General features: G+C 46.6%; 1 protein-coding gene across 1 annotated transcript in view; it reads left to right on the plus strand.

The window, feature by feature from the left end:
* The first annotated feature begins 4,659 nt into the window (after positions 1–4,659).
* The window catches only part of LOC146194900 (uncharacterized), a 65,452-nt gene continuing 47,670 nt past the window's right edge, over positions 4,660–22,441 (plus strand). The window contains exon 1 of the mRNA XM_084596666.1: positions 4,660–4,775. Coding sequence (XP_084452792.1) covers positions 4,660–4,775 — 116 coding nt within the window. The remainder of the gene's footprint in view (positions 4,776–22,441) is intronic.

Below are 22,441 nucleotides of genomic sequence, written 5' to 3' on the forward strand. Positions count from 1 at the left end.
GCGCCACTAGTAAACTCAATACTTCTAGGAGCCAAGAAGCAGAGCTATGGTGTCGCTAATTTGAAACGCGTTCTTAACTACAGAAAAGGAACGCTATCGCGTGCAGGTTCCAACGAAATAACAACAAGATCAAACAAAAGAAAATGGAGCCGTGTTTATAACTTAAACAGCCAAAAAGGAATAAGAAAACAGAGAAGAACACCCACCCAACACGCGCGCAGAATTTGCTTTCAGTTGATGTATTCATTATGAAGAACCACAAGACAAGTTGACTTACTGCCTGTCTTTTCGTACTTGACTCCTTAACCTTGAACACATTGAACATAGTGCAGAGGTTATACATTCACACATTTCGGTATGCATGCATTAACAGCCTATGTGCCTACTGGAAACATCTGATGGTTGGTTGGTTCATGGGAAGAGAAAGGCGCAGTATCTGTCACACTTGCTCTGTGGACACCTGAACCGCGCCATAAGGGAAGGGATGAAGGTGGGAGTGAAAGTGGATAGAGAGAAAGGGGAGCCGTAGTGGAGGGCTACGGAGTAATTTCGACCACCTGGGGATCTTTAACGTGCGCTGACATCGCACAGCACACGGACGCCACTTCGTTTCGCCTCCATCGAAACGCAGCCGCCGAGGCCGGGATTCGATCCCGGGAACTCCGGCACAGTAGTCGGGCGTCTTACCACTGCACCATGTACACAATCTAGTTTTTCTGTCCAACCAGACTCCGAGCACAAAGTACACAAAAGCAAAATAGTTAGAGGTTCTTCGCCCCGCCGGGGTGGTACAGTGGTAAGACGCCCACCACTGTCCGGAATACCCGGGTTCGAACCCGACCTCGGCGGCTGCGTTTCGATGGAGGCGAAACGAGGAGGCGTCCGTGTGCTGTGCGATGTCCGCGCGCGTTAAAGATCTCCAGGTGGTCGAAATTACTCCGTAGCCCTCCACTACGGCTCCTCTTTCTCTCTTTCCACTTTAACTCCCACCTTCTTCCCTTCCCAGGTGTCCACAGACACAAGTGTGACTGATACTGCGCCTTTCCCTTCCTGTGAACCAATTATTATTATTATTATTATTATTAGAGGTCCTTCACAGGTTTCAATGGAAGAAATAATGGTTTCATACTTTGAAGCTTCTGAAGGTTTCGAGAGATGCCATTAAAACAAAGCTTTTGTTATGATATTTCCCTTTCTGGGAAATTCAATGAAATTTGGGAAAAAGCAATTGAGTATTGGGAAATGATCATGAGAATTTCAAACGTGGAGAGCTCCACAATTGTATGTGAATGGCATACAATGTTCCACACACTATGCTTAGTTAATTTTGCTTATGAGTGGGGCTTTCTCGCATGCACAGCAGCCTCGGCAAGTGGATATGTCTCCCTGACTGCCGGAATCTATAGCTATGTCACTAGCCGATCGAGGCCCTCAACATGCATTAGCACAGGTTTTTGGCCATATATTCTTGGCTACATACATGGTGACGTATGATGCATGCAGAATGAATACGGCAATGTTAAAAATGCAACTTGTATATTTAATGCAGTTTCATTTTCGTAATAAAACTGAAGCAAAAATCATATGCTTCAGCAAGATTATTTATTTCATGATCCTACTATGTTTTCGTTGATTGACAGTTAAATGCTAATCATTATACAGTTCTTTTGCCTTCTATATCTCCTACAGCATTTAGAGAGAAAAAAAACAACAAAACAAATAGCACATATATGTGAATAAAATCAGTTAGGCTGTCAAGAAGTGTAGCTTAAAGTAGCGAAGAGTGTGCACACTTGTAAGGTTTCGAAGCACTGGTAAGTAAATCTAGACCTTCTGAAGAATAGCACAACACGCTGTTAGAATGACATAGTCACAATTTTAGCTATGTAACTAAAACGCGGTGTACCGGCCGTGCTTGCAGGCAGCTGCAGTACACTGCAAGACAAGAAACCCTAGCTGCTCTGACTCTATCGGGCAGTGCAGCATAAACTGAGAAATCTTTGTAAAGGCTGCAAAAAAAGGAGTGCAGAGTGTCCTCCCGGTATTTGCATACTTTCAGCTCTTTGCCGTCGCAGCTACAACTTGCGCAAAGTCCGCTCCTACGTATCGCTAAACTGCGGCTGTCAGCAGTCTATCCGGCTTATGCTAGCGAAATACGTCTACAGATGTTTACTCTAGTATATTTTAGAGACATATGTTGCGATTGCATGATAACATCCAACGACAAACTAACTTCAGCCGAATTAATGATGCATGCTACACTTCAGCCCAGACAGACGATACACATTGTAATAGTTGCGCTTGCAACAATGTTTCACCCGTTTTCTTCAAATACGAAACATTAAATATGATCATATTATGTGCGCAGATCATTATCACCTTTTCTACGGTCATATTCTCGTTTATAAAACACATCAAAAGTTGATTCCGAGAAGCACAGCGCAGCAGATGCGCGTCTCGCCGATGGACCCGGAAGTCGGATCAACTCAGCGTGCTTTGCGGCTCGTTAAGATTGGACACCATCTATTGGAATCACTCACGATAATAATATGGTCATTTCCGGCCTCATGACCTACTTCCTGTGAGTAATCCTCCTTCAGGTGCTCTCCTGTCTTTTCTTTCTTTCAGGGGTCATCGCGCCTCGCTCTGGCTTGTCTCTCTCCTTGTCGCCTTGCCCTGTCTGTTCAGCCTTGTCGAGGGCGGGAAATTCGCTCTCCTGCTCCGAGTTTCCTGCATTTTGGAACCGAACAGCATGTACGGCTAGCGTGTCCTCCCCTTTCTTTAACCTCAGTTCCACCGTAGCTCTGTCGTCTTTCTCAGTCTGCAGTTGTTTTTCCAGCTGCCGAACAATGTTCCGACATCTTCTGCTGGCTCAGCATTAAGTCTACTTTCCTCTCCATTTCACACTGCTTACAGGGATATTTGCCCTTATCTTCTCGGTCATCAGCCTGGCTCTCGATCTTAAAATCGCCACCACACTCTTCACACTGCACCTTAGCCATTTTCCCTGCCATTGTCGGCTCACGCACAAGTTCAGTTGTAGAGAAATAATCACGCAGTGAAAGAGTAAAAAAAAAAACAAAAACAAAAAAAAAACGTGTTACACATGATTGCACATGCGGTTACGTGCTATGCCACCTAGACAAAATCAACCAACCCCCCCCCACCCCCCACCCCCCCCAAAAAAAAAGCGCTATGGAAACTCCAAAACCGTAACACAGAGGCTACAGAATAATGATAGAAAATTAGTATGACTGAAGCCAGACCATGATAAATAGCCTAGTAAGTAGCAAAAGAAACGCCACTCAGTGTTGTTAAACGTGGTTGAACAAGTGGCCGCGCGCTATAAAACCTAGGCAAAAGAACCGACCACAAAGAAAAACAGAAACGCTAACGAACCACCAAAAGCGTAAAGGGAGGTAGAAGGAGGTAAAAGAATAACTTGTTCAGTAGAAATTAGGCTGACTGAAACCGGACCTCGCTATCTAAGCTTCGCCGACATTCTTCTATCAAGCCGGTCTCTAAACTAGATAAATACAATTGAAATCACTCATCCGTTTGGTGCTGGGATATCCCACGCAACTAAAGGCGCCCTTGAAAAAGGAAATACTGTCTGTCTCCAGGAGCTACTCCTAATCACGTACGCCGTCCGTTACTCCTAACCACGTCCGTTTCGGCATAGGGTGCCTCGAAGCACGCGCGCGCGCTTCTAGGCACCCTATTTCAGCTTAGAGGTAGTAGTCAAAGCCTATATAATAACTGGCCTGCTACTCTGCACTGGTGAACGGGAAGGGGAGAAGAAAGAGGATCAGGATGAGCAACGATGTGGGGAAGGCATATGAAAAAGTTTACAGGCACGGCAATTTGATTTACAAGCGCGAATCGAGTCCGGTGGCACACAAAAAACGGCAATGAGCCCGCACTGCATGGACACCATTCCCCTTGTCCTGCCAAGCGCCCAGCAGCAGTTCCTCCGACAGAGGCCTCTTGTCCAAGCGTTTCAAGAAAACGGCTAGCACATTTTTTCATGTGCATACAGTGGGCACACCAATAATATATGGTCCCGACTTCACAGTCTCGGGGATGCCACAAGTTGAACATTCCGCGGAGTCCACCTGCCCAATTAAATGCAATTACCTCCTTATGAAAGCCACGCTTACACGCAGTTTATATAACAAGTAGACATGATGGCGCGGAATTTCACGCGGAACATAAAATGTCAATGTTCGATCGAGCCTTCTTAGACGAACCTGTTGGGCGTCTAGCTAGGCCCAGTAAGCTGCTGTAGCCTTCTTCATACAGTTCATTAGAAGACACCTCGTATCCGCTCTGAAAAAGACACAACAGTTTGGAAGCCATTGCTTAGGGCACTTCTGCTTCAACATCGGCCTTTTCATTCGCCATGGAGCCCGCAGTGGGAAAGAATGCATTGAAAAATTATCCTGTGACTTTGCAGTCGGGCAGGTGTGAGGAGCTCCATAATGCTCAGTGCCAGATACTGATAAGCGGTGTGGAGTAAGATGTTGTATTGCAATTAAAATTAAAATCTATGTATTAAACCTAAAAGCAGCTCGCACGCGCTGTCCCCCATTCGATGCAAGAAGAAGAGGAGGCCGCACACTCATTCGCAGAGCTGTACACTGCGCTGAGACGTCTGGAATGGAGCCTGAAGGTGACAACGAGGAGAGGCCCGAAGTCCAGGCTGCTCACTTGGGTGGCCACATCGCCAACCAGGGGAGGCGCATACTGAAAGAGCACCGCTTTCCGCCGTCCTGGTGAGTTCAGCCCATCGAGTTGTTTGCATGATCAGGAGGCGCACCTTCAGATAGCGGCGCCGCTGTCTGATAATGTGCGTAGGTGGTACGATACCGGCACTTTTTTTGCGCTGAGGGAGGTGGTTGTCGGCGTAAGGTATTGGCGACTTGCGTAGGCAGGATGGCGGAAGTGAAATGCAGATAGTACCGTCCTACTCGCCCGCAATACAAACAAAATCAAAATATCAAAGAAAACGTGGAAAAAATTTAACCAATCACTCTTTTTTTTATTCTTATCGAAGCAGATGCTGAAATTATTCATTATTTTCGACGTTGCAAATATGCTTTTTACTATCTGGGCTGGGGCTCCTTTAAAGTTAACGAATTTCTTTCGGGCTGATATGTTTGATAAGTATGCTCGTGTACGTTGACCTTTCCTGTACTTTGGCTTGTAACGATGTCCTCGGTTTGCCTCCTGCCGTCATCTGTGGTCTTCTCAAACGGGACGGCAGGCACTGCTATAATCAGTGCTTTCTTTGCCTTGGTTATCCTACAGCATGAATGTAGCAGGGAATTCGTTCAGATTGTATATATATTTATATATATATATATATATATATATATATATATATATATATATATATACCGGACGCGTTATTCGGAGGTCGTGGGTTCGGATCCCACCATCGGCACGTTGTTTTTTCTTCTACTTTGTGTCTAATTATCTTGCCCCTAAACAGATTACATTACTAATTTCTGTGATTATCCAAGTAAACATTAAAAAAATAAAAGTACCATCCCAAACGTTTTCCTTGGCCTTGCCGACTGTTGGCTTCTTTCCTTCATGTATTATAACGCGCACCCTCATTTCCCCTTAATTGATCTGCTTGTAGCTTACGGGGGTCTCGGTTCTGGCAGTCTTGAAGCCATAGGTAGCGTAAGAGGGTTCTAGCACAGCTTTCGCCCTCGCTCTTGATCACGTTCTACGTGACGCTGGCGGTAACAAAGGACGTCCCACGTCCGCCGCTATGGCTGAGGGTGGCGCTGGTGAACGCTCTCAAAGGTTCGTATACAGACAACATAAATACCCAAGAAAGTAGCAGGGGGGACAGCGGCCGATGTAGCTCAGTTGGAAGAGCACCGGACGCGTTATTCGGAGGTCGTGGGTTCGGATCCCACCATCGGCACGTTGTTTTTTCTTCTACTTTGTGTCTAATTATCTTTCCCCTAAACAGATTACATTACTAATTTCTGTGATTATCCAAGTAAACATTAAAAAAAAAAGTACCATCCCGAACGTTTTCCTTGGCCTTGCCGACTGTTGGCTTCTTTCCTTCATGTATTATAACGAGCATCCTCATTTCCCCTTAATTGATCTGCTTGTAGCTTACGGGGGTCTCGGTTCTGGCAGTCTTGAAGCCATAGGTAGCGTAAGAGGGTTCTAGCACAGCTTTCGCCCTCGCTCTTGATCACGTTCTACGTGACGCTGGTGGTAACAAAGGACGTCCCACGTCCGCCGCTATGGCGGAGGGTGGCGCTGGTGAACGCTCTCAAAGGTTCGTATACAGACAACATAAATACCCAAGAAAGTAGCAGGGGGGACAGCGGCCGATGTAGCTCAGTTGAAAGAGCACCGGACGCGTTATTCGGAGGTCGTGGGTTCGGATCCCACCATCGGCACGTTGTTTTTTCTTCTACTTTGTGTCTAATTATCTTTCCCCTAGACAGATTACATTACTAATTTCTGTGATTATCCAAGTAAACATTAAAAAAAAAAAGTACCATCCCAAACGTTTTCCTTGGCCTTGCCGACTGTCGGCTTCTTTCCTTCATGTATTATAACGAGCACCCTCATTTCCCCTTAATTGATCTGCTTGTAGCTTACGGGGGTCTCGGTTCTGGCAGTCTTGAAGCCATAGGTAGCGTAAGAGGGTTCTAGCACAGCTTTCGCCCTCGCTCTTGATCACGTTCTACGTGACGCTGGCGGTAACAAAGGACGTCCCACGTCCGCCGCTATGGCTGAGGGTGGCGCTGGTGAACGCTCTCATAAGTTCGTATACAGACAACATAAATATCCAAGAAAGTAGCAGGGGGGACAGCGGCCGATGTAGCTCAGTTGGAAGAGCACCGGACGCGTTAGTCGGAGGTCGTGGGTACGGATCCCACCATCGGCACGTTGTTTTTTCTTCTACTTTGTGTCTAATTATCTTTCCCCTAAACAGATTACATTACTAATTTCTGTGATTATCCAAGTAAACATTAAAAAAAAAGTACCATCCCAAACGTTTTCCTTGGCCTTGCCGACTGTTGGCTTCTTTCCTTCATGTATTATAACGAGCACCCTCATTTCCCCTTAATTGATCTGCTTGTAGCTTACGGGGGTCTCGGTTCTGGCAGTCTTTTGAAGCCATAGGTAGCGTAAGAGGGTTCTAGCACAGCTTTCGCCCTCGCTCTTGATAACGTTCTACGTGACGCTGGCGGTAACAAAGGACGTCCCACGTCCGCCGCTATGGCTGAGGGTGGCGCTGGTGAACGCTCTCAAAGGTTCGTATACAGACAACATAAATACCCAAGAAAGTGGCAGGGGGGACAGCGGCCGATGTAGCTCAGTTGGAAGAGCACCGGACGCGTTATTCGGAGGTTGTGGGTTCGGATCCCACCATCGGCACGTTGTTTTTTCTTCTACTTTGTGTCTAACTATCTTTCCCCTAAACAGATTACATTACTAATTTCTGTGATTATCCAAGTAAACATTAAAAAAAAAAGTACCATCCCAAACGTTTTCCTTGGCCTTGCCGACTGTTGGCTTCTTTCCTTCATGTATTATAACGAGCACCCTCATTTCCCCTTAATTGATCTGCTTGTAGCTTACGGGGGTCTCGGTTCTGGCAGTCTTGAAGCCATAGGTAGCGTAAGAGGGTTCTAGCACAGCTTTCGCCTTCGCTCTTGATCACGTTCTACGTGACGCTGGCGGTAACAAAGGACGTCCCACGTGCGCCGCTATGGCTGAGGGTGGCGCTGGTGAACGCTCTCAAAGGTTCGTATACAGACAACATAAATACCCAAGAAAGTAGCAGGGGGGACAGCGGCCGATGTAGCTCAGTTGGAAGAGCACCGGACGCGTTATTCGGAGGTCGTGGGTTCGGATCCCACCATCGGCACGTTGTTTTTTCTTCTACTTTGTGTCTAATTATCTTTCCCCTAAACAGATTACATTACTAATTTCTGTGATTATCCAAGTAAACATTAAAAAAAGAGTACCATCCCAAACGTTTTCCTTGGCCTTGCCGACTGTTGGCTTCTTTCCTTCATGTATTATGACGAGCACCCTCATTTCCCCTTAATTGATCTGCTTGTAGCTTACGGGGGTCTCGGTTCTGGCAGTCTTGAAGCCATAGGTAGCGTAAGAGGGTTCTAGCACAGCTTTCGCCCTCGATCTTGATCACGTTCTACGTGACGCTGGCGGTAACAAAGGACGTCCCACGTCCGCCGCTATGGCTGAGGGTGGCGCTGGTGAACGCTCTCAAAGGTTCGTATACAGTCAACATAAATACCCAAGAAAGTAGCAGGGGGGACAGCGGCCGATGTAGCTCAGTTGGAAGAGCACCGGACGCGTTAGTCGGAGGTCGTGGGTTCGGATCCCACCATCGGCACGTTGTTTTTTCTTCTACTTTGTGTCTAATTATCTTTCCCCTAAACAGATTACATTACTAATTTCTGTGATTATCCAAGTAAACATTAAAAAAAAAGTACCATCCCAAACGTTTTCCTTGGCCTTGCCGACTGTTGGCTTCTTTCCTTCATGTATTATAACGAGCACCCTCATTTCCCCTTAATTGATCTGCTTGTAGCTTACGGGGGTCTCGGTTTTGGCAGTCTTTTGAAGCCATAGGTAGCGTAAGAGGGTTCTAGCACAGCTTTCGCCCTCGCTCTTGATAACGTTCTACGTGACGCTGGCGGTAACAAAGGACGTCCCACGTCCGCCGCTATGGCTGAGGGTGGCGCTGGTGAACGCTCTCAAAGGTTCGTATACAGACAACATAAATACCCAAGAAAGTAGCAGGGGGGACAGCGGCCGATGTAGCTCAGTTGGAAGAGCACCGGACGCGTTATTCGGAGGTTGTGGGTTCGGATCCCACCATCGGCACGTTGTTTTTTCTTCTACTTTGTGTCTAATTATCTTGCCCCTAAACAGATTACATTACTAATTTCTGTGATTATCCAAGTAAACAATAAAAAAAAAAAGTACCATCCCAAACGTTTTCCTTGGCCTTGCCGACTGTTGGCTTCTTTCCTTCATGTATTATAACGAGCACCCTCATTTCCCCTTAATTGATCTGCTTGTAGCTTACGGGGGTCTCGGTTCTGGCAGTCTTGAAGCCATAGGTAGCGTAAGAGGGTTCTAGCACAGCTTTCGCCCTCGCTCTTGATCACGTTCTACGTGACGCTGGTGGTAACAAAGGACGTCCCACGTCCGCCGCTATGGCGGAGGGTGGCGCTGGTGAACGCTCTCAAAGGTTCGTATACAGACAACATAAATACCCAAGAAAGTAGCAGGGGGGACAGCGGCCGATGTAGCTCAGTTGAAAGAGCACCGGACGCGTTATTCGGAGGTCGTGGGTTCGGATCCCACCATCGGCACGTTGTTTTTTCTTCTACTTTGTGTCTAATTATCTTTCCCCTAGACAGATTACATTACTAATTTCTGTGATTATCCAAGTAAACATTAAAAAAAAAAAGTACCATCCCAAACGTTTTCCTTGGCCTTGCCGACTGTCGGCTTCTTTCCTTCATGTATTATAACGAGCACCCTCATTTCCCCTTAATTGATCTGCTTGTAGCTTACGGGGGTCTCGGTTCTGGCAGTCTTGAAGCCATAGGTAGCGTAAGAGGGTTCTAGCACAGCTTTCGCCCTCGCTCTTGATCACGTTCTACGTGACGCTGGCGGTAACAAAGGACGTCCCACGTCCGCCGCTATGGCTGAGGGTGGCGCTGGTGAACGCTCTCATAAGTTCGTATACAGACAACATAAATATCCAAGAAAGTAGCAGGGGGGACAGCGGCCGATGTAGCTCAGTTGGAAGAGCACCGGACGCGTTAGTCGGAGGTCGTGGGTACGGATCCCACCATCGGCACGTTGTTTTTTCTTCTACTTTGTGTCTAATTATCTTTCCCCTAAACAGATTACATTACTAATTTCTGTGATTATCCAAGTAAACATTAAAAAAAAAGTACCATCCCAAACGTTTTCCTTGGCCTTGCCGACTGTTGGCTTCTTTCCTTCATGTATTATAACGAGCACCCTCATTTCCCCTTAATTGATCTGCTTGTAGCTTACGGGGGTCTCGGTTCTGGCAGTCTTTTGAAGCCATAGGTAGCGTAAGAGGGTTCTAGCACAGCTTTCGCCCTCGCTCTTGATAACGTTCTACGTGACGCTGGCGGTAACAAAGGACGTCCCACGTCCGCCGCTATGGCTGAGGGTGGCGCTGGTGAACGCTCTCAAAGGTTCGTATACAGACAACATAAATACCCAAGAAAGTGGCAGGGGGGACAGCGGCCGATGTAGCTCAGTTGGAAGAGCACCGGACGCGTTATTCGGAGGTTGTGGGTTCGGATCCCACCATCGGCACGTTGTTTTTTCTTCTACTTTGTGTCTAACTATCTTTCCCCTAAACAGATTACATTACTAATTTCTGTGATTATCCAAGTAAACATTAAAAAAAAAGTACCATCCCAAACGTTTTCCTTGGCCTTGCCGACTGTTGGCTTCTTTCCTTCATGTATTATAACGAGCACCCTCATTTCCCCTTAATTGATCTGCTTGTAGCTTACGGGGGTCTCGGTTCTGGCAGTCTTGAAGCCATAGGTAGCGTAAGAGGGTTCTAGCACAGCTTTCGCCTTCGCTCTTGATCACGTTCTACGTGACGCTGGCGGTAACAAAGGACGTCCCACGTGCGCCGCTATGGCTGAGGGTGGCGCTGGTGAACGCTCTCAAAGGTTCGTATACAGACAACATAAATACCCAAGAAAGTAGCAGGGGGGACAGCGGCCGATGTAGCTCAGTTGGAAGAGCACCGGACGCGTTATTCGGAGATCGTGGGTTCGGATCCCACCATCGGCACGTTGTTTTTTCTTCTACTTTGTGTCTAATTATCTTTCCCCTAAACAGATTACATTACTAATTTCTGTGATTATCCAAGTAAACATTAAAAAAAGAGTACCATCCCAAACGTTTTCCTTGGCCTTGCCGACTGTTGGCTTCTTTCCTTCATGTATTATGACGAGCACCCTCATTTCCCCTTAATTGATCTGCTTGTAGCTTACGGGGGTCTCGGTTCTGGCAGTCTTGAAGCCATAGGTAGCGTAAGAGGGTTCTAGCACAGCTTTCGCCCTCGATCTTGATCACGTTCTACGTGACGCTGGCGGTAACAAAGGACGTCCCACGTCCGCCGCTATGGCTGAGGGTGGCGCTGGTGAACGCTCTCAAAGGTTCGTATACAGTCAACATAAATACCCAAGAAAGTAGCAGGGGGGACAGCGGCCGATGTAGCTCAGTTGGAAGAGCACCGGACGCGTTAGTCGGAGGTCGTGGGTTCGGATCCCACCATCGGCACGTTGTTTTTTCTTCTACTTTGTGTCTAATTATCTTTCCCCTAAACAGATTACATTACTAATTTCTGTGATTATCCAAGTAAACATTAAAAAAAAAGTACCATCCCAAACGTTTTCCTTGGCCTTGCCGACTGTTGGCTTCTTTCCTTCATGTATTATAACGAGCACCCTCATTTCCCCTTAATTGATCTGCTTGTAGCTTACGGGGGTCTCGGTTTTGGCAGTCTTTTGAAGCCATAGGTAGCGTAAGAGGGTTCTAGCACAGCTTTCGCCCTCGCTCTTGATAACGTTCTACGTGACGCTGGCGGTAACAAAGGACGTCCCACGTCCGCCGCTATGGCTGAGGGTGGCGCTGGTGAACGCTCTCAAAGGTTCGTATACAGACAACATAAATACCCAAGAAAGTAGCAGGGGGGACAGCGGCCGATGTAGCTCAGTTGGAAGAGCACCGGACGCGTTATTCGGAGGTTGTGGGTTCGGATCCCACCATCGGCACGTTGTTTTTTCTTCTACTTTGTGTCTAATTATCTTGCCCCTAAACAGATTACATTACTAATTTCTGTGATTATCCAAGTAAACAATAAAAAAAAAAGTACCATCCCAAACGTTTTCCTTGGCCTTGCCGACTGTTGGCTTCTTTCCTTCATGTATTATAACGAGCACCCTCATTTCCCCTTAATTGATCTGCTTGTAGCTTACGGGGGTCTCGGTTCTGGCAGTCTTGAAGCCATAGGTAGCGTAAGAGGGTTCTAGCACAGCTTTCGCCCTCGCTCTTGATCACGTTCTACGTGACGCTGGCGGTAACAAAGGACGTCCCACGTCCGCCGCTATGGCTGAGGGTGGCGCTGGTGAACGCTCTCAAAGGTTCGTATACAGACAACATAAATACCCAAGAAAGTAGCAGGGGGGACAGCGGCCGATGTAGCTCAGTTGGAAGAGCACCGGACGCGTTATTCGGAGGTCGTGGGTTCGGATCCCACCATCGGCACGTTGTTTTTTCTTCTACTTTGTGTCTAATTATCTTTCCTCTAAACAGATTACATTACTAATTTCTGTGATTATCGAAGTAAACATTAAAAAAAGAGTACCATCCCAAACGTTTTCCTTGGCCTTGCCGACTGTTGGCTTCTTTCCTTCATGTATTATGACGAGCACCCTCATTTCCCCTTAATTGATCTGCTTGTAGCTTACGGGGGTCTCGGTTCTGGCAGTCTTGAAGCCATAGGTAGCGTAAGAGGGTTCTAGCACAGCTTTCGCCCTCGCTCTTGATCACGTTCTACGTGACGCTGGCGGTAACAAAGGACGTCCCACGTCCGCCGCTATGGCTGAGGGTGGCGCTGGTGAACGCTCTCAAAGGTTCGTATACAGTCAACATAAATACCCAAGAAAGTAGCAGGGGGGACAGCGGCCGATGTAGCTCAGTTGGAAGAGCACCGGACGCGTTATTCGGAGGTCGTGGGTTCGGATCCCACCATCGGCACGTTGTTTTTTCTTCTACTTTGTGTCTAATTATCTTTCCCCTAAACAGATTACATTACTAATTTCTGTGATTATCCAAGTAAACATTAAAAAAAGAGTACCATCCCAAACGTTTTCCTTGGCCTTGCCGACTGTTGGCTTCTTTCCTTCATGTATTATGACGAGCACCCTCATTTCCCCTTAATTGATCTGCTTGTAGCTTACGGGGGTCTCGGTTCTGGCAGTCTTGAAGCCATAGGTAGCGTAAGAGGGTTCTAGCACAGCTTTCGCCCTCGCTCTTGATCACGTTCTACGTGACGCTGGCGGTAACAAAGGACGTCCCACGTCCGCCGCTATGGCTGAGGGTGGCGCTGGTGAACGCTCTCAAAGGTTCGTATACAGTCAACATAAATACCCAAGAAAGTAGCAGGGGGGACAGCGGCCGATGTAGCTCAGTTGGAAGAGCACCGGACGCGTTATTCGGAGGTCGTGGGTTCGGATCCCACCATCGGCACGTTGTTTTTTCTTCTACTTTGTGTCTAATTATCTTTCCCCTAAACAGATTACATTACTAATTTCTGTGATTATCCAAGTAAACATTAAAAAAAGAGTACCATCCCAAACGTTTTCCTTGGCCTTGCCGACTGTTGGCTTCTTTCCTTCATGTATTATGACGAGCACCCTCATTTCCCCTTAATTGATCTGCTTGTAGCTTACGGGGGTCTCGGTTCTGGCAGTCTTGAAGCCATAGGTAGCGTAAGAGGGTTCTAGCACAGCTTTCGCCCTCGCTCTTGATCACGTTCTACGTGACGCTGGCGGTAACAAAGGACGTCCCACGTCCGCCGCTATGGCTGAGGGTGGCGCTGGTGAACGCTCTCAAAGGTTCGTATACAGTCAACATAAATACCCAAGAAAGTAGCAGGGGGGACAGCGGCCGATGTAGCTCAGTTGGAAGAGCACCGGACGCGTTATTCGGAGGTCGTGGGTTCGGATCCCACCATCGGCACGTTGTTTTTTCTTCTACTTTGTGTCTAATTATCTTTCCCCTAAACAGATTACATTACTAATTTCTGTGATTATCCAAGTAAACATTAAAAAAAAAAGTACCATCCCGAACGTTTTCCTTGGCCTTGCCGACTGTTGGCTTCTTTCCTTCATGTATTATAACGAGCATCCTCATTTCCCCTTAATTGATCTGCTTGTAGCTTACGGGGGTCTCGGTTCTGGCAGTCTTGAAGCCATAGGTAGCGTAAGAGGGTTCTAGCACAGCTTTCGCCCTCGCTCTTGATCACGTTCTACGTGACGCTGGCGGTAACAAAGGACGTCCCACGTCCGCCGCTATCGCTGAGGGTGGCGCTGGTGAACGCTCTCAAAGGTTCGTATACAGACAACATAAATACCCAAGAAAGTAGCAGGGGGGACAGCAGCCGATGTAGCTCAGTTGGAAGAGCACCGGACGCGTTATTCGGAGGTCGTGGGTTCGGATCCCACCATCGGCACGTTGTTTTTTCTTCTACTTTGTGTCTAATTATCTTTCCCCTAAACAGATTACATGACTAATTTCTGTGATTATCCAAGTAAACATTAAAAAAAAAAGTACATCCCAAACGTTTTCCTTGGCCTTGCCGACTGTTGGCTTCTTTCCTTCATGTATTATAACTAGCACCCTCATTTCCCCTTAATTGATCTGCTTGTAGCTTACGGGGGTCTCGGTTCTGGCAGTCTTGAAGCCATAGGTAGCGTAAGAGGGTTCTAGCACAGCTTTCGCCCTCGCTCTTGATCACGTTCTACGTGACGCTGGCGGTAACAAAGGACGTCCCACGTCCGCCGCTATGGCTGAGGGTGGCGCTGGTGAACGCTCTCAAAGGTTCGTATACAGACAACATAAATACCCAAGAAAGTAGCAGGGGGGACAGCGGCCGATGTAGCTCAGTTGGAAGAGCACCGGACGCGTTATTCGGAGGTCGTGGGTTCGGATCCCACCATCGGCGCGTTGTTTTTTCTTCTACTTTGTGTCTAATTATCTTTCCCCTAAACAGATTACATTACTAATTTCTGTGATTATCCAAGTAAACATTAAAAAAAAGTACCATCCCAAACGTTTTCCTTGGCCTTGCCGACTGTTGGCTTCTTTCCTTCACACATATATATATATATATATATATATATATATATATATATATATATATATATATATATATATATATATATATTGACACATGCCGTTCATAGACGACGAAGATTTGAGCGGGTGATTCGGAGAAGACGACGAAGCGAAACGGTGCTCCGCTTTTGTGCTGCCCTGACTGACTGTTGGTGTTCTTCGGTGCCAGAGTGCCAGAGAGCCTTCTGTGTAACGTTACGTTACAAATCTGGTGGAGGAGCTGCCAGGTATCGATCCAGTCCTGCATAATCAACCTGTCAATACGGAGCTTACCTCCGTACATCAACGCCTCGGCCGCCGCCTACGTGGAGAGCCCCCTGAATTCGGACCCCTTCCGGCCGCTACCAGGACGACGCACCCTCAGACGGCCGCAGAACCTGCTGCAATGACATCTGAGAGCAGGCTTCCCACCCACATCCTGTGTCATCTGCCGCGAACACCCCCCTCTTTTCATGGCGACGTGTTCGAGGACGCCGAGGACTGGCTTGAAAACTACGAGCGAGTTGCTCGTTACAACGGGTGGACTGATGAGCGCAAGCTCCACAACGTGTACTTCGCTCTTGAAGAGTCTGCACGGACATGGTTTGAAAACCATGAGGCTTCCTTTCCATCCTGGGCAGCCTTCTGTCGTGATTTGAAAACCACCTTTCCTAGCGCCGACCGCCGGGAGCGAGCAGAAGCTGCGCTACACTCACGCATTCAGCGCCGGAACGAGAGCGTGCGTATGTTCTTTGAGGACATGACACGCCTTTTCAAGCGTGCAGACCCACAAATGCCTGAAGATAAGAAACTGCGTCACCTGATACGGGTTGTTAAACAAGAACTTTTCGCGGGACTGGTGCGCAGTCCACCGCGCACTGTGGCGGAGTTTCTCAGCGAGGCAGCGACCATGGAGACAATTAACGCTGCAACACCGAGCCCGTCAGTACAACCGTGACGTGAACATCATTGGGTCCGACGCACCCCCTGTGCATGTCGGCAGCGACATGGACGCACTACGAAATCTCATCCGTTCTGTCGTGCGGGAGGAACTGCAAGCGCTCCGGATGACTTGCAACACAACAGCTTTTCCTTCACTGGCTGAAGTCGTCCGGGACGAGGTGCGTATGGTAGCTCAGCAAGTTGCTGACGTTCCCCAGCAGCGCGTTCCTCACCAGACGTTTGACGCGAGGCCCACCTACGCGTCCGTCCTGAGTAAGGCTCCCCCGCCGGACCATAGTATCAACGTCGCAGCTCCAGCAATGGAGCCGCAGGGTCCTCGCATGGAGGGACTCGCATGGAGCCGCATGGAGCCTCACTACTCCCCTCCGCCAATCTACCAGCGACCCCGTAAAAGTCAAGTATGGCGGCCCCGGGACCGTCGGCCCCTGTGCTATCATTGTGGGGAAGCCAGTCACCTTTACCGGGCGTGCCCGTACCGCCGCGTCAACATGCGGGGTTTCGCCTCGGAGGAACTCCACCCTCGGAATGACGAACGGCCCACTGAGATTGCAAGCGACCTTGCAGCGCGGCAGTATCCCGTCACGTCCAGTTACCAAGAGCGTCGGTCTACGTCCCCGACGAGCTACCGTTCGACAAGTCCCCACTCTTCCCGACGCCGCTCCTCTCCCAGCCCTAACCGGGAAAACTAATACCAGCGGCCTTCGGAGGCAGGGTCGCTGATGTCGGGAAATGTGAAGATCCTCCGTCATCGTCAGGCCGACCCGACGAGATTTCGCTTGTGTCACGTAGCGACAGCATCCGGCATACTACCTCCGATTTATGTGTAACGATTGATGGAGCGGATGTCACCGCGTTACTCGACACTGGTGCCGATTATTCAGTAATGAGCCGTGGTCTCGCCAGAGAATTGAAGAAAGTTTTGACACATTGGTCCGGCCCGAAAATTCGCACGGCGGGAAGTCACTTGATCGAACCTGCAGGCAAGTGCACAGCGCGGGTCGGCATCCGTGGTTTTGTGTATGTCGGAGAATTTATCGTGCTTCCTGAATGTTCGAAAGACTTGATCCTTGGTCTAGAAAGATTGTGTGTCAGCAAACCTTCCCTGCTCCTGCGCGACTGCGAAGTTGCATATCTGGACATCACATAGTAACACGTGCGTTCTGGTTTTGTTGTTTTATTGTTTCTGTACCTATATAAACGTGTTTCCTGCGATTAAACTTTAGTTGAGAGTCAGCGCTTGTTTCTGTGGTTTCTTCTTGTCGTCCCCGTTTGTTCGCGCTGTTTTTTGGATGATGTATCACCAACTCGCCCGCTTAACTATCCTGTTAAAGGGACACTAAAGAGAAAAATGAAGTGGGCTTGCATTGATAGAATGCCAGTTGCTGGTTACAAAATAGCCACTCTTACTGATAACAGAGCTGTTATAAGGTAGTAAAGAGGAAGAACAGGAGTACAGGTATCGCCGCCACAGCCGAAACGGCCGAGGTTCGGAACTACAAACCACGTGACGCGCAAGGGATCCCGGAGGCCGACAAATGCGAATTACTAAGACCATTTGAATGCAGTAGTCGGTTTTTGTCTCGAATATGATAAAACGCTTTTATCACACGTAAACGAAGGCGAAAAGACAAGGTAAATGTTGGAAGGCAAATATAAAAATATACTCATTTCGTCCGCTTGTCGGTAGATGCCGCTGGTCTCTCAGCTAACACGGCGCTACAGGCGTCCACTTCAGTTTTGGTGATGTTCCGGCTCAGGCACTTCATGCGTGCTCGAATAGTTTGGTTTGGGCCTGTGGCGCCTGAAATACGAGCTCGGAGCAGCAGATGCTCGGCACGCACCCGCAAAATATTCTCCGCTCCCCGCGCGGCAGCAATCACGGAATCTCCTCTTGCGCATAGTGTGCGTCATCCTACCCGACTACGTAGTAGGAGAAAAGTTTGAATTCGACCGGCGGGAACAAAAAAGAAACCTTAACTTGTTATCGCAATATCTCAGTAATAATTCGATTTTGTGCTGCCGGATATGCGGCGACAGTGTCACCAAATGCCGTTTATTACATTTTGATAGCAAATTTTGGTGTCTTCAGTGTCCCTTTAAGTACTTGTGGTGGTGAGCCTTTGTCAATATTGCGCCGTTAATACAATATTAAATTCGTAAGGTCGCTATTGCTAATGTCAGAAAGGTGAGCTAGTTGTGTTTATTGAAATTGGCCGTTTTTTTGTACCATTCGGTTAGATTGTCTAGAGAGTCACTGAGTGCAATATAATATTCGTACCTGTGAATAGATTTGCAGACAATGCATTCTTCAGCGAACAGCTTTATGGTACAATCAATATTGCTGGTAATGTTGTTATTGAAAATTAAAATAATGGTGGCCCAAGCACGGATCCCTGAGGGATCCTTGATATGAAGGACACTGTCGTAGTTTCCGTCTGCTGAAAGAGCACGAATAGTCTCCGGTTTGTTAAGAAGTCTGTAATCCAGTCTGAAATTTCCCCATCACCAATGGAACCTCGTAATTCCTGCAATTAGTTTTCTACGGATGCCTGCACCCCTTTAGGCATGATGACGGCAGTACATTGTAAGTCTCCTCGCTGCTAGTAGAGCACAAGAACGATGAAATTTGTTCCTTACGAGACCATTGCATAAATGGCTCGTATATTCTGCTTTTAAGTGAGCACGACGATACAGTCGAGGCTATCCTTGATCAGAAATTCCAATCAATTACGCTCCCTTGTAAACCCACTATTATGAATTATTTTCAATGATGCTAATATTTGGTCATCTGCATTTTATTTCAAGCTCGCTTTTCTGGACTTCACAGTCTTTCTTTTTTGAAATGTAGCTGACGCGTATTTATGGAAAGAGCGATTTTTTTTCGTTGCTATGTTATCAAGACCCCGTGCTTCCGTAGTAAAATGTTGCAGCTGTTATTCTACACTCATGAATGGGCACATTGCTAAGCATAAGGGTTCTCTGCTGCCGTCGGTTGCTGCTTTTGAGTATAGCCTATGTAGAGCGATCATCCGTAGGCTCTTCCAGTTATGTATATTGCCAGGAACAATGAACAGCAGGCGTAACACAAACTGAATATGACATTTTTCAGAAAAAGAACGTGATATGCAGAAAACAACAACTAATAAAAGGAATTTCTAGTGAGGGATCCTTGGAGCTCTTGAGGGCACATTTTGCTATGGCAGATTTCTCAACCTCGTTGTTTGTGCGCTTGTTGGCGTACACTGTAAAAACAAAAACACCCTATTAGGTGTTTTCGCATGTCTATAACTAACACCCATGCACCCTTTAAAAAAAGTGGCTTCAGAGTGCCAGTACACCCTCTAAGAGGGTGATTTGGGTTGTCATAACACCCTTCTATGGGGCCAATGCGCTGGGGTGTTTCATCACCTTTACACCCTATTGCAGGGTGGGAGCAGTGGCATTACACCCTTACACCCCTTTAAAAAAATCGGCGCGGATCGCCTGCATATATTGCATTCCCTAATTAGGAATTATTTTTGCCATTACACGTTCTTTAATGGTTTTCCTATGTGCACATTTGCAATAAAGATTAATGGTATACCTGGTAATCACCTGTAATGCCAAATGAGCATGTAAAGAAATGCGGCATGTCATTTTGAATGGCCCATACCAGTACAATTGTTTTCTCGATTAGAGCATGTTATGAAAAAATGTCACAGCTTCACGCACAGAAGGAAACTGAAAGTCTTATTCGGCATAGAAGGGTCAGGGTTCAGGCTAGTGAGTGCTCGGGTGCTAGAAGGTGGGGGGGGGGGGTCAGTGTGGGCGCTCGTGTTCTGTCCCTTTGATGCGTGCTATGGAACCTCATTTATTTATTTATTACTGCCGCTCTCAACCGAGAGGATTGCAGACGGGCAAAAACACGTTATGTACGTAAATACATCAAAATTTGAGAAGCCAAACAGTTCCAACAAATGCAAACAATGTACACAATTTTAGTAAAAAACAGAACCAAGCAATGCACAAAACAGCATGGTGACATTTATTTAAAAACAACAAAACTTTCAGAAGAATGCAGCAATCTGAGCATTAACCCTGCGCGTCGACGTTGACAGTGTGCGCACTTGCACAAAAGTCGCCTTTGTGTAACGAAATAAAATGCCGTGCAGCGCATCGTGGATTTAAAAACAACAAAACTTTCAGAAGAATGCAGCAATCTGAGCATTAACCCTGCACGTCGACGTTGATAATGTGTGCACTTGCACAAAAGTCGCCTTTGTGTAGCGAAATAAAACGCCATGCAGCGCATGGTGGATTTAAAAACAACAAAACTTTCAGAAGAATGCAGCAATCTGAGCATTAACCCTGCGCGTCGACAATGTGTGCACTTGCACAAAAGTCGCCTTTGTGTAACGAAATAAAACGCCGTGCAGCGCATCGTGGCTTTGAAACACTGACGCCTAAGAACAGGTGCTCTATCATGCAGCACAAGTTATCAGAATTCTTGCCGTATGCAAGATTAAAAATCCAAAATCCGCCCATGATGGCAACAATCCCCTCAGTTGAATCAATAACTCGCAGCAGCTTTCGCTGTTCCACGAAAAGAAAAAGCTCTTCAGCTTCTTCAATGCTGGGGCCAGTGTAGCCGATGCATGGTGTAGCAGGCTTTTCTTCCTGTTCCTTGAAAAAATTGTTAAAGAAGTGCATAAGAAAACAGCTATATAAGTATGCACTGGGCATGTCAAAAGACAAATTCAACATATTTTTCTACTCTATAATTAGACTACACCAATGCCTCTTTAGTGTACAGCAGTGTGCTGGAAAAGGGCCCCATCGGAAATCACTGGTGGTTACGCACAATTAACAATGTGGAGTATACTGTCATGGTTGGTTCAGGAGGCACAAAGCTGGCAATCCTTGATCAAGTCATAAATGAGAGCACGTAAGATCAACCCATTTTGATTCATGCAGCATGCTGTTGCATGGCATTTTTAGATTATGCAAACTATTTTGTCAAAAAAAAAATGGCTAGACTCATCAAAAGCACCCGGGTTAGAGAACTTTCGTGCTGCCCCACAAACTTTTCATTTCACATGAACTGGAATGTTTAACATGTTATTTAAAAATGTAAATAACTCATAGCTTGTTAAAGTATGCAGAGGGAAAAAATGCCAGCTGGATTTCTATCGCTCCTAACAGCATTCGCATGATTTCAACCAAAAAAAATTGTTTCAAGAATGGTAACAAATTAAATTATTCTAAACTGGTAATGCAAGCCAAAAGGCAAAAATACTGCCATGTATTTTATGATAGTTTAACAGCATTTGTAAATTGAACTACCCTATTACAAAAACCAGCACCTTCCAGTGCGAAACCAATTGCTTTTCACACACTTCTGTTGAGTACATTGGTGGCCTGTGAGATTCAGCGAAGTCGTGACGCAAAGACACTACATATACTTGTATGATGAGAGAAAATACTGACATTTACTTTACAATTGCTGCAGGTGCATTGCTGGTATCCCACAATGCACTGAAATAGGTGCTGAGTGGATGCTGGGGTTGCCCTGGTCTCAGTATCATTTTAGAAACAGGCAGAGAAATAGGGCAAATGAATAACAGTGCCCCAGTAAACACTGTTTTCTTGGAACTCAATGTGCACTTGAATATAAAATTAAGGCAGTTTCTTTTTTCTAGCATTGATGGGAGAGCATCATTGTTAAGCAACCATGATCGGTGCAGTTTTGATGCTCACATTACCCACTGGTGAACAGCTTGCAACTGAAAAATGAAATAAAAGTTATCGGCTACCTTCAAAATTCCTAATGATTTGTTGACAGCACTGGAACACGGTGTTTACTACTAAACTATTAACAGCTGGCTCAACTGAAGGCTTCACACAAGGCTTACAGCATATCCTGCACTGGCCAAGTAGATACTGTAGAACCAAACAAAAAAAAAAAAAAAGCAAGAGCGTACATAGCGATGGGGTACTGCAAAAAAAAGTGCATGTATTATATAACATATAATGCGTTTCTGCACTTTTACAATCCTTCTTGTGCTAAGTATGAACCAGCCGAGCCCTAAGCCATGCTTCCTGAAGTGTTTACATGTAAGTTTTAGTTACAAGGAAAACGTGTTGACACTGCTCTATGTGGCAGTTCTGAAACATCATCACATATATTCGTGGAAAGCGTACACTTGAGCTGTGAGTTAACAGACAATTATGCTTATGTGTGCAAGAGCAGAGCATTCCCAAACAACCAAACAGCAGAAGCTCCAAAAAATGTCAACACTGAAATATGGCATGGTAAAAGATTTTTCACGCTTAGCACATTGTATGCATAGACATCCAGAACATCAGTGCATGGTGAGCCTCAAGAGGCGGCAGAAAGCTCCAGTCTTCAAGAAGTTGTAATCGTTATAGCGGCAGGCAGTCTGAGCACTTTGAAGTGCTAAAGGTCCGAATACTAAAAATATGCTGACTAACTTGCAATGAAAAAATAACAATTTGGATTTATTGAGAATGT

This window comes from Amblyomma maculatum, chromosome 3, assembly GCF_055883805.1.
Source record: "Amblyomma maculatum isolate TAMU_Amacu chromosome 3, ASM5588380v1, whole genome shotgun sequence".
In the NCBI taxonomy this organism is placed as follows: Eukaryota; Metazoa; Arthropoda; class Arachnida; order Ixodida; family Ixodidae; genus Amblyomma; species Amblyomma maculatum.